Source organism: Pygocentrus nattereri, chromosome 16 (assembly GCF_015220715.1).
Source record: "Pygocentrus nattereri isolate fPygNat1 chromosome 16, fPygNat1.pri, whole genome shotgun sequence".
Classification (NCBI taxonomy): Eukaryota; Metazoa; Chordata; class Actinopteri; order Characiformes; family Serrasalmidae; genus Pygocentrus; species Pygocentrus nattereri.
In genome coordinates, this window is record NC_051226.1 from 12,600,495 (window position 1) to 12,625,053 (window position 24,559).

The 24,559-nt window shown below is 41.3% G+C and overlaps 1 protein-coding gene across 5 annotated transcripts in view; it reads right to left on the reverse strand.

The window, feature by feature from the left end:
* The window catches only part of rxraa (retinoid X receptor, alpha a), a 173,441-nt gene extending 168,647 nt beyond the window's left edge, over positions 1-4,794 (reverse strand). For 2 of the 5 annotated variants that reach the window (XM_017715533.2, XM_037546207.1), the window contains exon 1: positions 4,519-4,792. In XM_017715533.2, the coding sequence (XP_017571022.1) occupies positions 4,519-4,546 (28 nt within the window). In that variant the 5' untranslated portion in view covers positions 4,547-4,792. Of the gene's footprint in view, positions 1-4,518 lie in introns of all 5 variants that reach the window. The other 3 variants (XM_017715562.2, XM_037546208.1, XM_017715542.2) reach the window with 2 other exon arrangements.
* Between the last annotated feature and the right edge of the window lie 19,765 nt (positions 4,795-24,559).

Here is a 24,559-nt window from a genome sequence, read left to right on the forward strand (position 1 = left end):
TACTTTCAATGTAAGTCAATGGAACCAGACGTCTTTCTAAGTAATTTTTGGCAACTTTTGGGTCATCCTTCATAAAACTTTACACACAAAATAAAAACCAACATACATTTTCGAATTATGTCAAAAACTGAAAATCGACAAAAATGGACATATGAGGCTCTGACGACAGTGATATACTGATAGCCACCCAAGTATATTATGTCCCGCTTCAGCAATTTCAAAAATATTGGATACTGTCGTGAATAAACAAGGGCATGGTTTGCATGACAATATGCAATATCATCTGCTCGTGTTTCAACATTTCTTTGGTCTAATGCTCCACACTCAGTAAAAAGCTGGCATTACAAAATTACATGATAATGCATGACTTTTTTCTTTTCTAACCCCAGATCTGCCTCATTTGAATACTCAATTAAGTAAAAAGCATACCAAAACAAGCTTATTTGCATGTGTTGGTATGTAGAATACTGCCCCACTCTTGGATGCTACCTCAGGTATATTTCAGATCTGTGGGAAACACTGTATGTAGGCCATTTACCTTTTCCTCAGCTTAGTCCACACAATAATGCAATCCAGTCCTCATGGGACTTTCACACAGTCCACAGCTCTGAGCACAGTTGTAGCAGGTATTCAGTTCTTGATTGCTTAGTTTATTTGTGCTGGGTGCTGGGACAGAGCAAAACTGAGGCCTGCACAGAGGTTCCACAAGGACGAGATCAGGAAAAGTTTAACTACTACACACCAGTCAAAACCCTTTGTGTTGTATGAGTCTGTCTGCTTAAATCAGTGACCAAGCCATGCTAACAAACCATAAGCCCTGTTCACCTATAGAATATGAGTTTTTACTTTCATTTTGCTATATTATTCAAATGTAATTACATAATCACATGTATAATTACACGTTGTATCAACGTATCAATAGGTGTATTTACAACCTCTTGATACATTTGGTATGAAAAGGTTCGAATATGCACATCTGACTTATTTTCTCTTGTTTTAATTTTCAGGCACGATGCAAGTGTGGCAAGCTTTACTGCAAAAGTACTGGTACTGCAAAAGGCTGCAACATGTAGCCCTTTAACAAATGACAAAATCTTTATTACGTTTAGTGACCACAGATGCTGTAGATGAGTTTCTGCGGTTGTTTTGATGAATCAAGGCATTTATGTGCTCCAACAAAGAAAAACTAATGCAGGTCTCATCACCACAAGGGTTCACTAATGTGTTTTTAATATAGGGTACATTGTAATCACAAAACACGACACTATAATTACAATACAGGACTCTGTCCATTACACGCAGCCCCACTGTTGTGCCAGAAAGAGGCACTGCTGCAAAACTCTGCAGGCAGCATGTAGGTAAGCGGAGAAAGCTGCACGGAGATGTGCACGCCTGCTGTCTCTCGTCTTGGCGCAGGGAAGGGGTGATGATGAGTGTCAAGGTGTAACATGACCCCTTCATCAAAGGGTTGCAGACAGAATAACGCTAAAGCCTACAGCCCTGGGCTTCTCTCTGGTCCTGAACCATGCGGCGAAGACACGGCACCCACATAAACCACACCGGATCGAGAAGACCCAAATTAAACTGTATATGACCCCCAGATCATGAGCTCATCTGTGGGGATCTGCATAAGTATTGGGTTGCACTCATTACTGTGCTGAGTGTTCTACAGCTGGCATCCACTCATTTCAAAGTCTGCCCTACGTAGGCCTATGAGTGTGTCATAAAGCAGAGAGGGGGCTTGAGTTTGGGCGCTCCAGTAGAAGCCTAAATGGTAAATGGCAAATGGCAAACGCTAAATGGTACGTACTGCAGATCTCAAAGGAAGGCTTATTGTGCCTTCACTCCAAATGTCATTACATTGATTCATTTCTATTCCTTTAGGATGTGCAGCCTTGACATTATGAATCAATGTTTCTTATTCACACAAACACAAGTAGAACATACAGATGCACAAAAACCTGCACACAAATTGTTCAACAATACCAATATTAAAGATATATGATCTTTTCTGGACTAGATAAGCATGATCAGAACACCTGCTCACTCAAGGTTCCTTCTAAAATCAAGCGTCTTAATACGCAGTTTGTTCTCTCTCTGCTGCGGTAACAACTTTCTTTGGAACGTTCCTGGGAGGATTTGATTGCACTCAGCCATAAGGGCACTGGTGAGGTCAGGTACATGCCTGGCATTGGTCATTGGTGAACTTAGACTCATGTGTGGCTGCTCCAGAGCATCCCATTCTACTGGCAAAGCTTTTCAATAGAGATTATGCAAATTGTGTGTTTGTGTGCAACTGAACTCATGTGTCAGAAATGAAAATAGCCGAATTCACTAGAAGGGATGTCTGGACATTTTTAGGCATACTGGCTGCACATGACCACGCAGTTAGATATATCAGTAAATAGACAAAGATACACACCATTGAAAATGGTTCTTCAAAGGTTCCTTAGTAAAGGCAGTGGTTATATGAAGGATTTCGTTCCAAAAGGTATTACAGACCCTTTTAAGAAGTTCCTTTTTTTATGGTATACCTTGTTGGGAGTGGGCTTTACACAGAAATATCGATGCTATATTATGATTAATACCACCTTTATTAGAGAAATTAACGTGCCTTATATTCAAAACTGTTGATAAATGGACATACAGCATTGGGGAATGAAACAAAATGGAATTTGCATGGTTGTCGATGATGGAAAACTTGTTGTATGTGGATCTTTAAAGAATCTGGTTTCGTATAGCACCCAAAAGGGTTGCACCCTCTTAAAAAGGTTCTTCAGTGGTACTTTAGTACTGAAAAGAATTCTTCTACTATTACAATGTCAAGCTTGTAACAATGGAAGAACCCTTTTGGTGCTATAAAGAAACATCTGAATAACTGAATGAATCTGAATAACTGCCTTGCCATGCAAAGAACCATTTAGGCATGAAATGGTTCTATATAGAACTCACAGTTCTAAACAGATCCAATGTCTTCACTAATCATTTTAAGTGTGCACTACTGTTATGAGTTAAAGATGGTTCTTGAGGGGTTATTCAATACTCAAAAAGGATTCTTCTACCGTTATGATGTCAAGCTTGTAACAAAGGAAGAACCCTTTTTGGTGCTATATAGAAAGAAAAATATTCTATATAGAACCATACACAACACGTTCTCCAACAATCTGAAGAACTACTTTGCCATGCAAAGAACTGTTTACGCGTGAAACGGCTCTGTTCTCATGGCCTCATGGTTCTAAACAGAACCAATGCCTTTACTAAAGAACCAATGAATGAACTGAACTGTTATGAGTTAAAGAACCAAGTGCGCAAGCCCCATTCCCAGTCCACTTGTAAAAACCGCGGAACCCTTTCTGGTGCTAGTACCACTTTTTTCTTTAAAGAACCAATATAACAGGTGAGAACGATTTAACCAGCAAAGCAGAGTTTCCGTATTCAGATGGATCCTATATATATTAAGCATTTTCTAAATAACCTTTAAAGATGCGTTTCTTTAAAAAAATTCACAAACTATAAAAAGTTTCTTTTCGTTTCCATACGTCAGTCTCGTGTTACAACCACACACCCACAGCGCTGAAGTGACCGGATCACTTTTACTTTTTTCGTCAGCTCAGAAATTTCTCGCTGCCGGAACAAAACAAAAAAAATATCTGGGCGCCCAGCTTCACTGAGCAGACCGTGTAGGAGGCAAAAGAAACGGCTTAAGAAGTTCTCAGAGAGGAGAAATGTCCTCTGACTCAGTGTTTCTCTCCCCATCGAGAGCTGAAAAGGCAACGTTTTGTTTTTAAATGTTTCACAACCAGCCGTTAGCGAGAGGCAGCCAACGAGGCTGTAATGCCATTTTACTGAGGAGAAAAATAAAGAAAAGGGGAAACGCGAGCACTTCAGCTAAGAGCAGCAGCTTTTACAACCACACACACAAACCACGAGGCTGAAGTCAGCTTCTCATTCGAATGTTTCCGTTCCACCTTAAATGTAACTGCTGCGCTGTTTAAGGTGGAACGGCAGAATTCGAACCAGAAGCTGGCAAACGAGAAGCCGACTTCAGCCCCGTACTCACACGTCCCTCGGTCTCCCACCACGTGAAGCTAGGTGTGATTTCCCAACTCCAGCGTCGTCCTGACAGAGAAATGACTGTTTACATCAGGAGGGGGTAAAAACCGAGCCGTGTTTATGACAGCGGGGGCAAAAAGACGCCTCCTTTATTGCTCAGCACACTTTCACTGAAAGCACTGAAAGTGCGAGTGAGTGACAGGCGCGTGCCATCGGGAGCGCGCGCCCGCTTCAACTTTGCTGTTTACTATGAGCTCGCGACTTCAGCTCGAGCGACACAAAGTAAACAAGCCTGGCGACCATGCATGTGCAACATCTGCGTTTCACTGGTGGTTTGCTTTTAAAACAGAATCCCCAGAAACCGAAACACTGCTCGAGATGTTTTCTCTCCCTCCGCGGCGGAGGTGCCCGGTACAAAGCACGATAGAGGCAAAGTATCGCGTTTAACAGCGCTCACAAACTTACCCAATGACAGGAAAGGTTTGGTCTCCATGGCCGGCGGGGTTAGTTAGCTCATGCCAGCTGTCCCTCACCGCTTCTGCTGCCGCTGCCGCTGAGCTTCACCAGCTTCCTCGAGTCGGAGGCTCGAAGCGGACGCTGAGTGTCGAGACGTTTTTTCCGCCTCTTTTTCTTCTCACTTTGTGATCACTTGCGTTTCGTTGGGAGCTCTCGCACACGCAGACGCTCACTCTCTCTCCTCTCCTCCGTCTCTCTCGGTGTTGCACTCAGTCTGGCGGCTCTGTTGCAGGAGGACCCGGTGAGGAGGATGGGGGTAGAGGCGGGGGCGCTACGGAGTTAACCCCTCCTTCTCTGGATGTCAGATCAACGTTTTGCACACGTTTGGTCCACGTTGGAGGAACAGTGTATGATAATGATGAGTATGCAGGGCTGGTATGCAGGGATGGCAATATTTATCGTTATCGTGATAAATGGTAGCACAATACAATAAAGTCTGCTTTTCTGAGCATATCGTAGTCCCACTTTAACTCGGTTTCCCAGACAGCAAGCATATATTGTTCAACTGGCTTGATATCCATTCCTGGGACCACCCAGATTATTGTCCTGCATACCAGCCCTACCTAGTTTTTAATCTCCTCAAACAGATTTTGAATGCACAGAGCCTTTAATTTTAGAAAATAAACTTAGACAAATATTACAAACAACTTAGAGGAAAAAGAATTAGGCAAATGAATAGATAAAATGACTGTATAGAAGATGTTTCTGACATTGTGCTGGATTAAAATTATTTACTACACTTCAAAGTAGAACTAAAGAAAGCAAGGAAGGAAAAAAAGTAAATTGGACTGTGAGTGGATATTGATTAATGATAAGTGGAATTTTGTCTATTACTGCTTAACCACCTGCTCAGAAAATGCTGAGCAAAACGCTTGCTTTGCCATCAGCGGGCCAACAGTGGTCCACTATCCTATGCCAAATATTGAATACAAGTATTTTGTTTTTACACTTCCATTCAATATTCATGTATACTTGTGGGCCACATCCTTGGGTTTGTTCTGGCCCAGTATTTGACTGGGTCTTAGGCCCAGATCTGGATTGCACACTGCAAAGTAAGTGGAAATAATTGATGTGGCCCGAATCTGGCCCAACTTTTTCGCAAGAATTGGCCCACAAATATACAACATGAGACAAAACTGTATGGAACTGTTTGGCATCTGGCCCTCTTCTGGCCCGCATCCCTAACTTCTGCCCTGTTGTCAACCCGTATTCATGTAAAAAAGCCAGAATTGGCCCAAAACTGTCTGCTATCTGGGATATCATTAATCATGAAAATTTCTTGAAGTATTGCAATGCTGTATCATTTCCTTATCGCCTGCCTTTATCTATGGCAATTAAATGAAGCAAATAGTTGTTTGTATTTCAAGCTTCAATGTACATTACAGTGCTATGAGAAAGTCAAAGGCCATTCTTCATTTATTTCATTTCCAGTCAACAAGCCCATTAAGTACATGTTATTCATTTTCGAGGAGATATTTCTGAGGACGTTACATACAAAGTAATCCACTCGCATAAGGAAGAAGAAAGTTAAAGGAAAGATGTGTGAAAAAGACAGACCATCCCAGAATTCAGACCTCAACATCAGTGAGTGTGTTTGGGTTTACTTGGATTGTGAGAAGCATACAACCAATACAAGCGACTTCTAAGACTGAGCTTTAGAGGTGTGGAAGAATATCCCTGCAGATTTCCTAGGAAAAAACTAAAAGCAAACAGAGAATAAAGATAATGGACTCATTGAATACCGCAAAAAAGAAATTATATTTCGTTATTGAGACTTTAAGCAACACCCACTTTTGGTTTGTAAACAAAAAAGAAGGTATAGAAAAAAGTATTGAAACTCAGGCAGTTAATCAGTGCTGGTATCTTTGCAGAAAAGCCCTGATTACTGTACAGTTCATGCATTTACTATACACTGGTTGTTGTTCACATACTTTTTAATAATCTGTCTAAATCTAATAGGTCTTTTTAATTATAAATGCAATTGCTCATTGTTCATTATGTGCTGATGATACATGTGATATACTCAGGAAAATGTTGCGACTTAATTAATCACAATTATAATGAGATATCAGCATATTGCCCACCCCTAAGCATGAGCTTGGGCTTATGGTCTGCTAAACATTCTTAAGAGTGTCTAGGACAAAGTAAATCAGTGAATACAAACAGAATGTATTGTTGCATTCTCTTTACAGTCCTGTATAAAGTTTCATTTAGCAAAAAGAGCCAGTATAAGTGAGTTTGTGTTAATTGTATTCCAGGTGCTCCCCTTGTACAATGCTACCTTGGATTCATATGAAGCATTATGCCGATGTTTGATGCATTGTGCAGATGTTTGATGCATTGTGCAGGTGTTCATTTTTGCTGTGTAGTTGCAAATTTACAGCTATTAATCTAAATTGCTGTCACTCTCAGTGTATGCAGAGTGATGCATGTAACAGAGTAATGCGTTTGATATAATGTGGTTAATGGAAAATATTCAGTTTGGTAAAGATAGCCACCCACTACACAGTGCATGCACCTACGGAAAGCACTGTCTCATTTCTGCAAAGCATAAAATGAAATGTTTTCTTACAAGAACAAAGAAAAAAGTTCTGCAACACAAATCCACCATGCACATGCCAGCCCTATCATCCACTGGTGCTTACAGCTGCACACCATGGCAAAAAAAGGCAAAAGAGGGAAAAAGTCAGTGGAACCAGTGTATCAAACTTCTAGAGCAGGCCCTGAAGCTAGTTATATACAGCAGCAGCCTGCTGAATTTACATAACACCCTGCACATTACTGCACAGAGAACTGGGTCATTTCTCCATCATTATACAGCTGTCATCTCACCGTGGCTACCACAACACTGTATGTCTTACACTACTGGATTAGCTTACCAGACAAGCATCCATGGGATACTGTATACGGTGTACAGTGCTGTATATGCAGAGGAAGCATATGTCCATGTATATATGCAAATCTATAAATGCTATTAGAGCTAATAGCATGCTGAGAGAGTGCTGCTGGATTTGATCCAGTGACAGGGTGCTGTAGAGCGTTTTCTCGGATGCCTCTTAGGGTGTGTATGTGCAGATGTACGTTTATACACACAGAAGGTCCTGGAGCCGTCCCAGCGGCCTGTGAAAACACAGCTCTACTCGTTGAGTGTTTGAAGGTACTCGCTGCGATTCGGCTGGTGGGAGGATACATAATTAATGCAGCACGCTGCGCATTAGAGATCAAAGACATTTGTCGACACTCTGCAATAAACCTAAAGCAGCCGTGACTGGGCGCCGATTCAAGGCGAGAACGGGTGCGTGGGTGGGTGTGAATGATGAAGGACGATACGAACAGGTAGAATGAAGTTTTCACTTGCAGCCATTCATCCTTTCTGGTGTTCACCAAGAGCTGCAGCTCATCTACTGCATAGTTCCAGGAAAGTTCCACAGCTGTTTAATCAGCTCTTTCTAGCAATCAGTGCCGCTGGATCTGCCAGGTCAGTTGTGTAAGTGGGGTCGTAATAAACATGCTATGGTGTGAGATTAGCCATAGTTAGCTCAACAGGGCTGTGTTTATCTCTGTGTTGGATACTGGTGGCATGTAGGCTTATGCAATGTCTATTGTCTATGTAAGTAGTCATAAATCAAGGAGATCGGGTGCTGAAACAGGTGGATGTACATATTTGCAATTAAAATATTCATTCTTTGCTCACAAATGCACTCTTTTACTGCCACTGTTGCAATGGTTGGGCAGGGTCTCATTCAAAGTAATAAAAAACTGTGAATATTTGGTGAAAACACACAAATATAACCCCCCTTAAATGGCCAAAAGTTTACTTCACACTATATCAAATCTCTTGTTTATGTTTTGTTGCTTTTGTACATGGAAAAAATCCATAGGGAACTTAAAATTGGCATTTTCTGCAAATGTAACTGAGCAATTTCTATTTATTATCTGAGTATAAAATGTAAAAAAGTCTATAACTTTTGCACAGGCTACATTTTATATTTTTTCTTTCCAACTATGCTAAACTCAGCAAATGAACAGTTATTGTGGATCATTATATGCAGAATTGTGTTCTGTGTAGAGGATCTGTTAAATTACTTTCACTTAGAAAATCAACAAGATGTAATTTGACATAGGGCACCCAAACTTTTGCAAACAATTTTTCATAAGAATATTCTTTGCATCCAAATTCATGCTGTTATAAAGTATCTAAGGTTTGGAATGTAGTAAGCCTGGGAATTTAAGGGTTTAAAATGTGGTATTCTACATTATATATATATATATATATATATATATATATATATATATATATATATATATATATATATGTATATATATATGTATATATATTCAGCATAGCCCTAGCAATACCTTATAAGGGTTAATTGAATTTTTGCCACTACTCTGTAAAGCTCTTCCAACCTCACAACAGTAGCTATTAAAGAATGCATAAGTGGGTAGCACATGGATAGGTCAATTATTATGGACTTGAGCATATAAACATTTTTGCTAATCTCACAACTGTGAAACCGGCTTAAGCCACGTTTATTATCTAATGAGGTGCAGTCGTGTTCCACAGCCAGTTTAGTGGTTTCCTATGTATGCTCAGTGGAGAGGGAGAGGAGTGTCTCTCAGTCTCTGAAAATAACCAAGGATAAATTACGCAAGGACTGGTTGAAAGAACAGGCATTATTTTTGCTAGTTTAGCACATCAGACCATATGATGAGGATGTGACTAGCTCAAAGGAACACTCGCTCTTTGAGATGGAACAAATTGTATGTTCTCTGAAACAAATGCTGGCCAAAGAGTGGGCATTTAGTATGACAGGGTGCAAAAAGATTTGTTTAAACTAATTTCATCCAGCCAGTACATACAGGGCCTTCATTATCTACAGCAAGCCTTTGGCCAACAGTTTCAAAGTCCTCTGTTTGGTCAGTGTGGTTTGCTGAAATGGAAAAACAGGCTAGTCCATGCCTGGTTCTACAGCAGTGCAAAAGTATGCATTGCACCCTCAGTTTGAACGTTTGCAACCTTAGTTGAGCTTTGAGGAATATGCAGAACAGTAACAACTTGGGGACAACTTGTTGACCCCTTAAAGTCCCAGGCTAAGGCTTATTATTCAGTAACTGCAGGGACTTCAGTGCAAGCTGGTTGAACTATTCTTAGGTTATAAAAGTGTGTGATAAAACATTGGTCCCTGGCCATCTGAGGGGTTAAACCTTTGGTGGGCAAATTTGCAGCAAACGACCGCACACCCCCTCTAAAACCTGCCACCAAATTCCTCCAGTTCATATTGTTTCATCGTCCAGAGTAACACACGCAAAACAAGCGAGCCAGCAAAACAATATTATTAGCTAACAGAACTGCTTTTTCCTTGCAATATGTAATGTGTACTTTTACCACATGTGAAGGTTTTGGAGGACTTTTCAGCCACACCAATGCTACATTAATGGACTAATGACAGACTTGCTGTCAGACTGGACAACGTTGACGAGTGTACCATCGCCCACCTGCTTTGAGCTCTGACCCCACAAATCATTGGATTGATTTTAAAACCTCACACTCAGTTTGTACCCTAATAAATCCACATTTAGCCCTAATGTTCTAACAGTTGTCTCCAGACTTTCTTGTTACAAGATTATCTTTGGCCCACAAAACTAGCAGCTTAACCATCTACCTAACTGTTGTAGCCCAGGGTAGGAATATACTGAGAGTTGTTTATGTATTCAGGACAGCTGTGGCAGTGTAGGTAAAGACTAAAGACTATAATTAGCCTTCACAGTGCAAATGCCTCTGATTTTACTTCAAATGCTCATAATCATAAGCACGATGTATTATCCTGCAGTTGGCACATTGATGTCCACTAATTTTGGGATGATTATGCAAACCTAGCTAGCACGTAGGCTTATGATTGTACATATATGTAAATGGACGTATTCTAATGCACCCTCAGTGATTTGGTTCTGGAACAAGGCCTATGGCTAGCTAATTTTTCTTCTAGAAAAAGAGAATCAGGGGAAGGCAAAGAAACACTTATTAACTTGTCCTATTGTAAGGTTTGCTTGGAGGCCTTAACGTGCACTGAGCAACTGGCATTTGTTATTCCTTTGATTCATCACTGTGAACATTAGACCCTTGTTTAAAGCATAGAGGGCTGTTCTGCTGTATGGTAGTAGAGCAGATGAGTGATTCTGATATATGAGTGACCACTCCAGAGGTGCGCTGGCCTGCTGATTACAGAGTGTGACTTCTCCACAGCTCAGATGGATGTTTAGCCTGCGGCCTGCGCTCTGTAATCTAAGACAGACACAGCACACTCTTTTAAACGCCTCAATTGGCTGCTCTCTCATCTGCCCGCGAGACCCAGCTATTTAATCCCTTTCTTTGGCCATGATTAATAGCTGCCTGACCCTTGACCTTTCCTCATATAAATCTCAGGAGGGTGTTGTGGGTCTCCTAGACTCCTTATGGTTTGGACCACTCCTCTCACTGTCTCAAGACATGCACACAGTCCAGTCTTTATGGTGGAGCATCTCCATTGGATTTGCCGCCTTTAAATAACGCTCTCATGGCTTGGGGGGACACTGGCGTGACGGCCTCCGCTGAGGTAACAGTGACAGTTGTTCTTTTACTCCTTGAGGTGGTGATAAATGGAGCGCAGGCCTTTGTGGTCTAAACGTTTAGAACATGCTCATCCATAATGCTTGTTTGCACTGATGCCATTCCGGCATTATCTGGGGCCTCTGGATCTTCACAGTGTGAGAGTCATGGAAGAGGAAATCAATCTTTTTTAGCAAATTATACTCAGGATTAAATTCACTACTAAGATGTTGGACAATATAAGGTGGGTTCTACTGTAAAAAATCTATTTGAATGACTAGTTTGATCAAATTGATTTAGCAAAATGCTTTAAAAATTAGTGACAGTGTCACACTATGAGATTAGCTATATTAAATGGATTTAATGTATATTTTTGATCACCAACAGGAAATTCCTTGCAAAGGAATAACAGTTCATGCTACACTGTGCTACAAATAGTAGGAAAAAATCTGCCTTTTTAAAAAAATCTACAGGCATAAATCTATAATATATAAATATCAAAAATCACATGGTCCATCATACCAGTAAGAGTCCTTGGGCAAGACACCTAATGCTACATTCACATACCTCTATATTAAAACATAAACTGTTCTCAATAAGAGCTTATACTAAACACTGTGAAAGTCAAAGAATACAAGTTGTTTCAGATCAAAATGTTTCGACTAGTACTGAATGCTATGGTAGTTCTGTTAAATGCCTTCAATTCAGTTAAATCCCAGATTTATTTGTATAGAGCTTTTTATAAGAGGTTTTGTCATGAAGCAGCAAGAAATAAAAACTCAGTATAAGCAAGAGGAGGAAACCTTGACATTAACAATCAGAAATATATGAATGAAAGCTGTTCACTGCTACTGACTAGTAACAGTGTTACAGTGTTCATGTTACTGTTACAGTCACTGTTGCTGTCACTGACTGCTGTCCTATCAGAGTAATACACAATACGTAGTTCTATGAAAACAGTGGCTATGGTTAGAAGACCATCACAATGACATGTGAGGATAAATATTTGAAGAACTATTGAAGAAGTGTAGTGTGAGGCAGGGAGTTGTCAGCACTAGCAATTGTCAGCCTGTATAACATATATTTTTACTGAAGTTGAGAAAACAAGTAAAAGCTAGTGAAGATTGATACTTTTTATGGAAGCTCAAAATATTGTGTACATATAGATTTGGTTTAAGTTTAGCAAATTTAGTTTGAACCCTTAGAATTCAGTTATTACCAGCAATAAGAAAAATATGCTAAGTATTTGACATTAATTATTTCTCACTTGAACCTCATTGCAAATAATGAAGAAATTCTGTGGAAAGCATGGATTCTAAGCTTTCAATCAGTCATCATCATATATGTGTTTGTAAATAGATGAGGCGATGTTTTATTATTTTTTTAATTTGATGAAAAGTTACAGTTGTCTGCACAGTCTTGTTATATTTTACCATATTTTTGATCATATTTTGACATTGAAAGAAACAATGAAATAAGCACAGACTTAAACTTGCCAATACAGAATGTAAACCAAATGTAAATGCAATGTTACTAACTATGTAATTAACCATGGAATTGGGCAATTACTGGAATAGCTCAACAAAATGACAGTAATAACTTGGGTTAATGGTGAAGGATCATTGACATTGCAATTTAGCCCAATATTAGTCTTAATGTTAGGCTTAATCCATGTCCTGGATGCAAGACAATGCCTTCTTTTATTCTGCTCTTTGACCTCAACTTGAAAACAAGGCATCCTGTTTTGAAGAATCAGCTGCTAATGAACTGAAGTACATCTCTACAGTGGTCACTTTAAGCTACAACAACAGAGCACATTAATAACAGCCTTAATAGCCTCTTAGTTCTACATGATGTACACTGCCACTGGATTTCTGAGATAGTCCAGCCAAGTCAACAGTGAGTGAAGAACAGAAGAAGATGAGCAGAAAGTGGGGGGGCAGAAGTGGACACTAATCCCAGAGATTGGGCAATAAGCAGGGCTGCCTGCTTCCACAAGCCCCAAGGGCTGCTCTGCGGCCAGCCATGGAGCTCTGTGGTTCACATTCTTAACCCGGAGGGGTCAGGCTCCAGCCTGCAGCCATGGCCACTGCTCTGCGGGCTCACTTCCCCATTACAGGGGTTACAATGGCTCCAGGAGAGACACAGGCAGTGGGAACGGAAACAAAACGTTTTCTGCACTGAAATGCACCTCCAGTCCAGGTTCAAACTGTGTCATCCTTAGTCAACCAGGATGGTCATGTCTTCTATTTTATGTCTTATAAGCAGGGTAGGCAGTAAGCAGTGGTCACACTGAAGATGAATTTTGAGGATATTGAGGATATATATATATATATATATATATATATATATATATATATATATATATATATATTTTTTTTTTTTTTTTTTAAGGGTTATTTTCTAGAGCAGAAAAAGATGAGAGAAAAAAATGACAGTTCATTTGATACTGTGGGATTACATTTTGGGTTTTGTGCTGCAGCCAATTATGAATGTAAACAGCTTAGACAATTGTACATGAATATAAGTCTCAAACATGGACAGAATTAAAGCATTGATATAATCTTAGATGATATCCATGGAGGATGGAAAAAAGAATGAAAAATTTATAAAGGACATTATTTTTGTCTTTCCTTTCTACTGGCATGATAGCATCCCCTTGCATTTGCCCTCAGATCAAATCCAGCATATAGGCAATAAACAGAATGGCCACCTATTTTAACTACATTTGAAAGCAATGACTGTGAGAACAAATTGTAAATCAAAGTAGGATTATAAAGACAGATTTCTAACAGGCATGTAAAACGTCTGAACACGAGGGTGGCAGTTTTAAAACAGAGTTTCGCAAGTGGCTCTGTAAAACTGACAGGACCAACAGGAAAGATGAGACCTCAGCGCTTTGCTGTGGGAAACTGAGAAACTGAATTTAATTCCCACCAACCCTAGCTAGAAGAGCAGAACTGGATCATGCATTTAACACATGAAGATTAATTTGATCTGTAGGGTAGAGAAATCTAGAGCCAGATTTCCATTTTGCAAATCACATCAAGGCACATCAGCAAACGCTTATTTTATGCCTCAATTTTGCGTTTTATGGTCTTGCATTGGAGCCAACAAGTTAATAGTGTGCAAACTACCTAAATCACTTGCCTCAAACTGTATGGAGATGTAAAATATTTGTACATAGTGCAAAGTAGGTGATTTGTGGTTTTTAACACTTTAACATATATGTGTCATATAGTGTCAAAAACCAGATAAGCAAGTCTATTTAATATTACATGAAATCTAGTTCTTGTAGTGCAATTTGAGTCTTGGGTCCTAATTAGTATTATTATCATTATTATTATTATATGTCTGTATATATAGCCTCATTATATGATATATATATATATATATATATATATATATATATATATATATATATATATATATATATATATATATATATATATCATCTCCATGGATCACCACCTTATCGTGGTGGAGGGGTTTGCGTGCTTGAACGATCCTAGGAGCTATGTTGTCTGGAGCAAAGCTCCTGGTAGGGTCTCCCATGGCAAACTGGTCCTAGGTGACAGGTCAGACAAAGAGTGATCCAAAATTCCCCCTATGAAAATAATGAAAGAACAGGACTTGTGTACCCTGCCCGGAACAGGGTTACTGGGGTCCCACCCTGGAGCCAGGCCTGGGGAAGGGGCTCGCCAGCGAGCGTCTGGTGGCCGGGCATTAACTCATGGTGCCCGGCCGGGCCCAGCCCGAAGGGGTTTCATGAGTCCCCCCTCCCATTGGTGGTGGGTCAATGGGAGGGGGGACTCATGAAGTAGTAGGGGTTCGGTGCTTTGCGGATCGGGCAGTGTCTGAAGGCGTGGGCCTTGGCGTTCTGATCCTCGGTTGCTGAAACTGGCTTTTGGAACTTGGAATGTTACCTCACTGGAGGGGAAGGAGCCTGAGTTGGTGCGCGAGGTTGAGAGATACCGGCTAGATATAGTCGGGCTTACCCCACACAGCTTGGGCTCTGGGTCCAATCTCCTTGAGAGGGGCTGGACTTTATTCTTTTCTGGGGTTGCCCATGGTGAGAGGCAGCGGGCAGGTGTGGGCTTTCTCATAGCCCCTCGACTAGGTGCCTGCCTGTATGTTGGGGTTTTCTCCAGTGGACGAGAGGGTAGCTTCCCTACGCCTTCGGGTTGGGGAAAGGGTCCTGACTGCTGTCTGTGCTTATGCACCGAACAGCAGTTCAGAGTACCCAGCCTTCTTAGAGTCCTTGGGAAGGATGCTTGAAAGTGCTCCTCCTGGAGACTCTATTGTCCTACTGGGGGACTTCAACGCTCACGTGGGCAATGACCTGGAGGGGTGTGATTGGGAGGAATGGCCTCTCTGATCTGAACCCGAGTGGTGTTCAGTTTTTGGACTTCTGTACAAACCACAGTTTGTCCATCACGAATACCATGTTTGAACACAAGGATGTCCATAAGTGCACATGGCACCAGGACACCCTAGGCCGCAGTTCAATGATTGACTTTGTAGTCATGTCATCGGACTTGCGGCCATGTGTTTTGGACACTGGGGTAAAGAGAGGAGCTGAGCTGTCAACTGATCACCACGTGGTGGTGAGTTGGATCAGGTGGTGGGCGAAGATGCCGGTCAGACTGGGCAAACCCAGTCTGGTGGTGGGGGACATTGATTCAGAATGGGCCATGTTCCGCTCCTCCATTGTTGAAGCGGCTGACTGTAGCTGTGGCCGCAAAGTAGTAGGTGCCTGTCCGGGGCGGTAATCCTCGAACCCGGTGGTGGACACCCCAGGTGAGAGATGCCGTCAAGCTAAAGAAGGAGTCCTACCGGGCATGGTTGGCCTGTGGGACACCAGAAGCAGCTGGCAGGTATCGACAGGCCAAGCGATCTGCGGCTTCAGTCGTCGCCAAGGCAAAAACTTGGGAGTGGGAGGAGTTTGGTGAGGCCTTGGAAAGTGACTTTAAGTCGGCTCCAAAAAGATTATGGCATCAGGCGACTCAGAAGGGGAAAGCAGTGTGCCACTGGATGAGATCTGTCCCGAGTTCCTCAAGGCTCTGGATGTTGTGGGGCTGTCTTGGCTGACATGCCTTTTCAACATTGCGTGGACATCGGGGGTGGTGCCACTGGATTGGCAGACTGGGGTGGTGGTGCCTCTTTTTAAAAAGGGGACCGGAGTGTGTTTTCCAACTACAGGGGAATCACACTCCTCAGCCTCCCTGGTAAGGTCTATGCAGGGGTACTGGAGAAGAGAGTCCAGCTTATAGTCGAACCTCGGATTCAGGAGGAGCAGTGCAGGTTCTGCCCTGGTCATGGAACACTGGACCAACTCTTCACCCTCTCCAGGGCTCATGGGAGTTTGCCCTACCAGTCCACATGTGCTTTGTGGATCTGGAGAAGGCATTCGACTGTGTTCCCCGGGGTATTCTGTGGGAGGTGCTTCGGGAGTACGGGGTACATGGCTCTTTGCTACGAGCCATTCAGGCCCTGTACAAACAAAGCAGGAGCTTGGTTCGCATGGCCGGCAGTAAGTCAGACTTGTTCCCAGTGAGAGTTGAACTCCGTCAGGGCTGCCCTTTGTCACCGATTCTATTCATAATTTTTATGGATAGAATTTCTAGGCGCAGTCAGGGGACGGAGGGTGTCTGGTTTGGTGACCTCAAGGTCGCATCGCTGCTGTTTGCAGATGATGTGGTCTTATTGGGGACATCAGGCCGTGAACTTCAGCTTTCGCTGGATCGGTTTGCAGCCGAGTGTGAAGCGGCCCGGGATAAGAATCAGTACCTCTAAATCCGAGACCATGGTTCTCAGGTGGAAAAGGGTGGAGAGCCCTCTCTGGGTCTGGGATAAGCTCTTGCCTCAAGTGGAGGAGTTCAAGTATCTCGGGGTCTTGTGCATGAGTGATGGTACAAGGAAACAGGAGATTGACAGGCGGTTTGGTGCTGGGTCAGCAGTGATGTGGGCTCTTTACTGGTCTGTTGTGGTAAAGAAAGAGCTGAGCCACAAGGCAAAGCTCTCGATTTACCGGTCAATCTACGTTCCTACCCTCACCTATGGTCATGACCTTTGGGTAATGACTGAAAGAATAAAAGCGGCCAAAATGAGTTTCCTCCGCAGGGTGTCTGGACTCTCCCTTAGAGATAGAGTGAGAAGTTTAGTCATTCAGGAGGGACTCGGAGTATAGCCGCTGCTTCTTCACGTCGAGAGGAACCAGTTCAGGTGGTTCGGGCATCTGGTTAGGATGCCTCCTGGACGCCTCCCTCTTGAGGTGTCACTGGCAAGTTCACCTGGGAGGAGACCCCGGGGAAGACCCAGGACACGCTGGTGTGACTATATTGCCCAGCTGGCCTGGGAGCGCCTTGGAATCCCTCCCGGAGGGCTAGTGTAAGTGGCTGGGGAATGGAGGTCTGGGCCTCATTGCTTAAGATGCTCCCCCCACGACCCGAAACCCGGAGAAGTGGAGGATGATGGATGGATGGATGGATACAATTATAAATAATCATATAATGAGGATTTCATAGCAAGCTTTTCAGTCTGAAGGACAGAACTGAAGTACTACACACAGTAAATGTGATGCTTTAAAGAAAGATTCATTTTAAGGTATTAGTTTTGTGTTTATCACAACTTACCACAACACACAAACAGCGTAAAACACACTGATTCCTTCACCTCTCATTTACTGAGGTGCAGCCTGAGGTTATTTAGTCCATTTTATTGTCAAAGATGCATACATCAGATTATAAAGAGTTCAGTCTCTTGGGGTTAGCTGTTAGCTGTTAGCCTAGCATGGAGACTAGCTGGCATTATGTGTGTATTGCCTATAGCACTCCTTGTTCAGCCAGCTGCTTTAGGCGATGCTGTGGTCTCAGCCTAAACCTGATAGTGTGAATGGTTTGTAATATTTACAAAATTCCTATAGATTAAAACTTCAGTCTAAGAGATGACATATGGGTCAAATTACTTTTGAATATAAAACAACATTCAGCACCATTTTTGTCATGCACAGAGAAACATACACTTACCTTTATCTAATTAGGATTAGAAAGCAATATTGACATCTTATTATATATAGCTAATTTCTGCTTTTAATATTTTGCCCAATAAAAATATTTTAGACTTACTTCAGTTGTTGAATATGATTCTCATTAAAAGTGAAGGGACATCCAGAATAATATGCCATTGTTAATATACAAAAAAGGTTTACTTAAGCATCCAAAATGGCTTTATTTAAAAGCAATATGCATAAATGCACTATACCTTGATATACAATAAAACCATCAGTAATCTTAATTATACTATGATATAAAATTTTGCCCATACCACCCACTAGTAGAAAGAGGCAGAACAACTTGAATCTATTGACTAGTCTGTAGTTTATATGCCATGTACCCTAGATAGCTGGCATAATCCAGTTGATATTCATAATTTAAGTAGTATGATGTGCAATTTACTAAAATTTCATTAGACTGGCAGGCAATTTCACTTATAATAGCTACTGTGCCAGCCAACATACTTGCTAAATGCCAGCCATCCATTTCAGGTTGTCTTAAATCTTTCCCAGAAGGCAAAAATGTAGGCATTATTCTAGGCCAAAACAGCCCAGATCTTGCTACTAAGCCATGGTCTCAGCCATGATTAGCAGCAGTAAGCCAACTGCTGCTGTTCCTCTTAAGTAGGTCACTGCTATTAGTAATATTACTAATAATTATTTTCTATTGGTGTTATTACCACTGTGGCTAATAGAAATGTGAGGCACTGACACTGCCAACATTGCCCAGTCAGAGCCAGTGTAAAACCTAGTTTTACATCCCCATCTTGATTTCACTTCCCAAGAACCGTGGGGTGGGGTTTGCAAGTTAACATGTTTTCATTATCATACAAACCATTAATTAAATTAATTCAGTTGTTTCCCCCTCTTTGTTGTGTTTATGTGCAAATTTATTTTAAGTTCATTAAAAGTCACACAAACATCTACCTATGTCTTTTGAGGTTCCTCACAGAGTGATTGATTGATGGCTGATATGTATGATTCATCCAATAACATTGTGACTGGAGACCAAGGGGAGTAAGATCAGGATGGTGATGTATGATTAGACTCCACACCGGGCCATGTTCTCCTTTGCAAGCTCGGTACTTTAAACACCTCATTTGCTCCATGCAGCTGCTTTGTTCTGCCCATCAAACTGCAGGTTTTGGCTCACTGTTTGAAGTCATATTAAACTTAATGCCATTATGAACTGCAAGAAAACATTACTACAGCAATGACTTTGCATGACTACAGCAAAAATTACACACGAACTTACATAAGGTTGAAATGGAAAGGCTTTGTTCATTTACTGCATCAAGGTTTGATCAGTTTTCTTCATGTTTCTTTTTAAGGTTGAAAGTCTAGTCAAGTCTAGAGTCAGTCAGCATGTGACTTGAGTGTGATCTGAATCCCCATCTCTGTAAGGTATATACTTGTTAGTTCCATTAGCCCCATAGCTCCAGCACAAAGCAAACTTCAGAAACTGTGTCTTTCCTGATCGACTACATTTCTGTTAAGGGGAAGCTATTTGTTTAATGTGAGGAGCCAGTATACAGTAGTGGGATCTGGGTGTGGACTGTGGTTCCAGTCTGAGCCAGACCGAGACAACGGATCCCGCTTAAGATTGCATTGCGGTGATAAGAAAAAAACGTCTGTCTGGGCGAAGCTGAGCGGAAAGGAAACTGACAGAACCTGTCGGCTCTGTATTTATCATAGACAATTAGAAGCCTGCGCCTCGCAGCACTCTTATCAATATTAAACATTACATCAGCAGCTCTGCAGCTCTGCCTCTACGACACTCACATGAGTGAGTCGAGTGCTGAGTGTAGCACTGCAGGGGAGAGTGAGAGTCAGCATACATCGCTCTTTAAAATCACATTAAACCCATATTGGCTGAGTTTAAATGGGCTCTGTGATAAATGCTGGACAGCTTTCTTTATTGCTGAGGATGAGCTGGAATCACTTTCTCCACTGAATCGGCCACTGCTGGAGAGGAGAATGGCTAATCTTCAGTGAGGGATATCCAAAGGAAAACATAAATAAAACACGTTTAGACATGATGAGTGAAATGTGGCGTGAGGCACGATCAGTAGCATGTAGGAAAAATTAAATTGAGATCTACTGGTTTACATCCTAGCATGTTAGGCCACTACACTCTGAAAAGGATTCTTTGGAAAACCACTTTTGGAAGCTTTCAGGAGTGATGGTTCTTTAAATAACTATATATGAGTGAGGAGATATATTTATTTATAGTTTAAAGACCTGCACATAATTTAAAATCTATACCAGTTATATTTTTCCCCCAAGAACACGGCATACATGCCAAGAACCATTTAGAAACCTTTATTTTTAAGAGTAAAGCTGAAAGGCGTCTCAGGTTCTGAGACTGAACATTCTGTGTGCTCAGAGAAACCAAACTCTGGACCAAAGTGTGGGCAAAGTCTAGCCATTTAGTACAGCTGGGTGTGAAAAGATGGTTTAAACCAATGTTATGCAGCCAGAATGTACAAGGCCTTTATTATCTATAGTAGGTTTTCAGCCAGAGTACACATTACAGTCCAGCCTTTTCTATTATATTCTTTCAAACAAGGCACAATGTGTCTATGTCTATAGTCACTCATTTAAAAAAAAGGCAGGAAACATATTCATTTGCTCTGAAAGGCTTATTTTGCTCTCTGCTGGGGGACAGCAGGACTCGGCTGGACTTCAGCTGGATAAACAGGTCCTGTGGAGAGAAGTCTTCTTTAGGTACACACTGGTCGCACCATTTTTTCACCAAGGAAAAATATAAATGGGCTCCCTACAGTAAAAGAGAGTGAATGACTTGATTAACATGCTCTGAGAAGTCAAGAGGAACATGTGGTGTCTTTGTAGGAAAAGACGCAAGTTGTGGAAAAACACTGCAGCAATGTATTTAATGGCTTAGTAATTGTATCTTAGGTGCTTGGCTTTTTCTGTCAAGCAGAGCATATTAGCTAATCACTGCAAGAGAACAGCACAGGTTTATCAGTCAAACTCAGACTATAAATGATGGTCTAGATGCATACGTTTTACTTTTCATTTTAAAGACAAAGTCCACCAATTTTAATTCTTAATGTTTTGAACGAAATACTTGCTGTATTCTAGAAAAACCCGTCAAGTCAGAATGATTCACAACAGAACAGTTTATAGCCTCCAAAAGCTACTTCATAGAATGCATGAAATGGTTACGTACGTGCATTTACAATAGTTTTGACATACGCTTTGGGGCTAAAATGTACTTTTCAAATCCAAAAAAGTGGTACGTGTAAGACTTTGTATGGTGAAAGTCCACTCAAAGAAGAATTTTTTTGTTTAGTTTTTTTCTTTTTTACAGATTGACCATTTTTATCATGATCAACATTACATATAATAGCTAAAAACCCTGGGACTCCAGCAAACCACTGAAAGAGCCATTTTCACTGAATAGACAAAGCTTAGGACATTGGCGAATCTTCCCAGATTACATCTAGTGTCAATCTAACACAATATTCCACAATAAGGACAGCATATCAAACATTCAAACATGGTGGTGATAGTGTAATGGTGTGGGGACACTTTGCTGCTTCAGGGCCTGGGTAACCTGTCATAATTCACAGAACTATGAATTCTGCTCTCTACAAGGAAATCCAGCCAGAAAATGTCCAACCATTGGTCTTCAGCCTGGGTTTGATGCTACTTCTGACTGAAACACGGGTATTTGAAGCATGTTATCAATTCAAGTGGTGTTTTTTAGACTTTTATTCTGCCATTTTACAGTCAATCATACTGTAAGTACTTTAATTCAAGCCTGTGATATTAATGATGGAGTTCTTTAGGCTGTTGGCTCTTTTATTCTGCTGGCTAGCAGACTAGCCCAGTTCTAGTTAAGAACATAAGTTGTAAGCCCCTCGGTTTAAACAAAAACAGGTCCTTACTTCATTGATACACTTGGTGGTCCATGCAAGCAGCATGAGAGTCAAAGATTGATTCATTAACAGCAAAGGGGTCTTTTTTTGTGCTGTGGCGCAGTGATATGCAATTCAGTTGTTGTGAGGTGGTCATAGGTGTGTGTATATTGTGGATTTTAGGACCAGAAGATCCAATTAGCTCAGTCAATCAGGTTCAGTAACTACAGGGACTTCAAACTACAAACTGGTTGAGCTATTCTTAGGTTACAGAAGTGTATAATAAAGCTTGAGGCTGCCAGCAGGCACTGGCCTTTAAGGGCTTAAAGGAGCACTTTTACAAATGAGATGAGTGCAAAGAACATTTGTGGGAGTAAACTGAGAGATGTTTTAGCAGTTTGATTACCAACTTACCCCGAATTGAAATGGCTGAATTTGATGGTTAAAGCAGTAAAACTTCCATTTTCATATAAATACACAAACACAACACAATCATAACTGCTAATGCTTTTTGATGGTGTAAACCGCATGTGCGAGTATGTGTGATGTGTGATGGTGTGATTTGCAGCCACTTCTCAGCCTTCGCACTCTCTCTATCTTTCTATCTATCTATCTTTCTCTCTTTCTCTCTCTCTCTCTCTCTCTCTCTCTCTCTCTCTCTCTCTTTCACTTCCTCACTTGCTTGCTCTCTCTTTTGCTTTTGCTGGTCAACCGCCATGACGGAGGCAGCTAACACAGCCAATCTTTGCTGCCATAAATCTGGACATTTACTTCAGCTGTCTTCCACTTCAAGGGGAAGCTTGAACTGTTGCAAACATCATTACCCTTTCAGCCTCTTCCTTTAAGACTTCACCCCCACCCCCATTCCCACTCCACTCTACCCAGAGTGAGAGCTAAGGTATGAGAGAGAAGACGGGTAAATAAGACACATGGTCTTGGCACCCCTTAAATCAAAATCCAAATTCAATAGAGCCCAGATTAAGTCTGAATGGTTAATCATTTTATATTGACATTGCAATTTGAAAGAGTGTAATTTTCAAATAGCAAGAGCTGCAAATTTAATCACACCCTACATTATTCACAGTTGTTGTAGCACATTTTAAAGCAATATTGCGTAATAGGCTTACCTTGAAATAACACCTTAAAATAATTTTTATGGTACACTGACTTATAACAGGGAGAGTAGTGTCTCTGTTGTTGCCACTCCAGGCCTGGAATGCCTGCTATATAAAACTCACCAAAGTAGCATAACACGTGACATAGAATTCAACCCCATGCTGTAGTTTGAAAATTACCCAATTACTGAGCTCAAAAACAGGCATCTTTCTCAGATTTCAAGATATCTGATAACAGCTTATATCCAGTCTAAGAAAAGTGAGTATGTTGGATGTAACCACTGGAATAATCATCACAACAGCCCTAATTGGACAATGGTTGCATTATTGGCATCCATAGAAATATTAGATCAGATTTTTTAGGGTGCAATGTAAGCATGGCGAAAAAACATTTTCCAGTCGGTGTACTTTCAATTAGCCACAACAATACAGCCCAGCTGTATATTTTTGTTCTTAATTAGATTGAATGGGATTTTTGCCAAAGTCCTGAAAAGCTTGTTCATACTGTCAATGGCATTTTGGGGTGGAGCATGGACAGGTCAATTTCCAGCTCTCTGTTTCCCAAACACCTCCAAAGATGTTATCTCTCCAAGAATTTCAAGTCAAGCTATTGCAAGGTTTAAAGATAGAACACTTGCATAAAAGCAACAAAAGACAGGAAAGCTGGGACACAGCATGGAATCTGTTTTTATTAAAGGAATCGATGCTAAACACCTGACATAAATCACTTTAAACACTTTTTATTGAGGTGTTTGAGGGAGTAATTGGTGATGGGAATATCACCAGCAACCAGTGTTGTTCTGTAATTACATAAAGAACATCTTAAAATGGATAACATTATAGAGAAACTCCACACGGCACAGTTCTGAAAGCAAATATTTCTTTTCAAATGACAGTGCCTTTCTCTGCAGCGACAGAAGGAAAAGTTTTCAAAGGCTTTTCGGCACACAGAAGAATCCTTCAAGATGAGTGCAAAAAAACAACTGTCCCAGAATGCCAATTTGCAGCTCATGGAGCAAAATTTCGGTGGGGGAGGGGGCGCGGCTGCCTGAGAAGCTGCGAATAAAGACGCGTTGTCATTGAAATGCCCAAATGCATCTGTGAAATCTCAGATCAAAGGCAAAGGAGGCTGCCAGTCAAAGCGTCGCCCTGCCATGAACTGGAACAGAGTGCTACAGAAAAACCTCAGCTCCTCTCCGACTCACAGCCAACCACAGTATGGATTTTTCCCTTTTATTTTCTGTATTTTCTAAGATGATTTTAACATTTCATTGGAGAACACAGTGGCAAGTCAGCAGGCCTTGAGAAAGCTTGCCGTTTTTTGGAGGAACATATGAAAGCTGAAAAC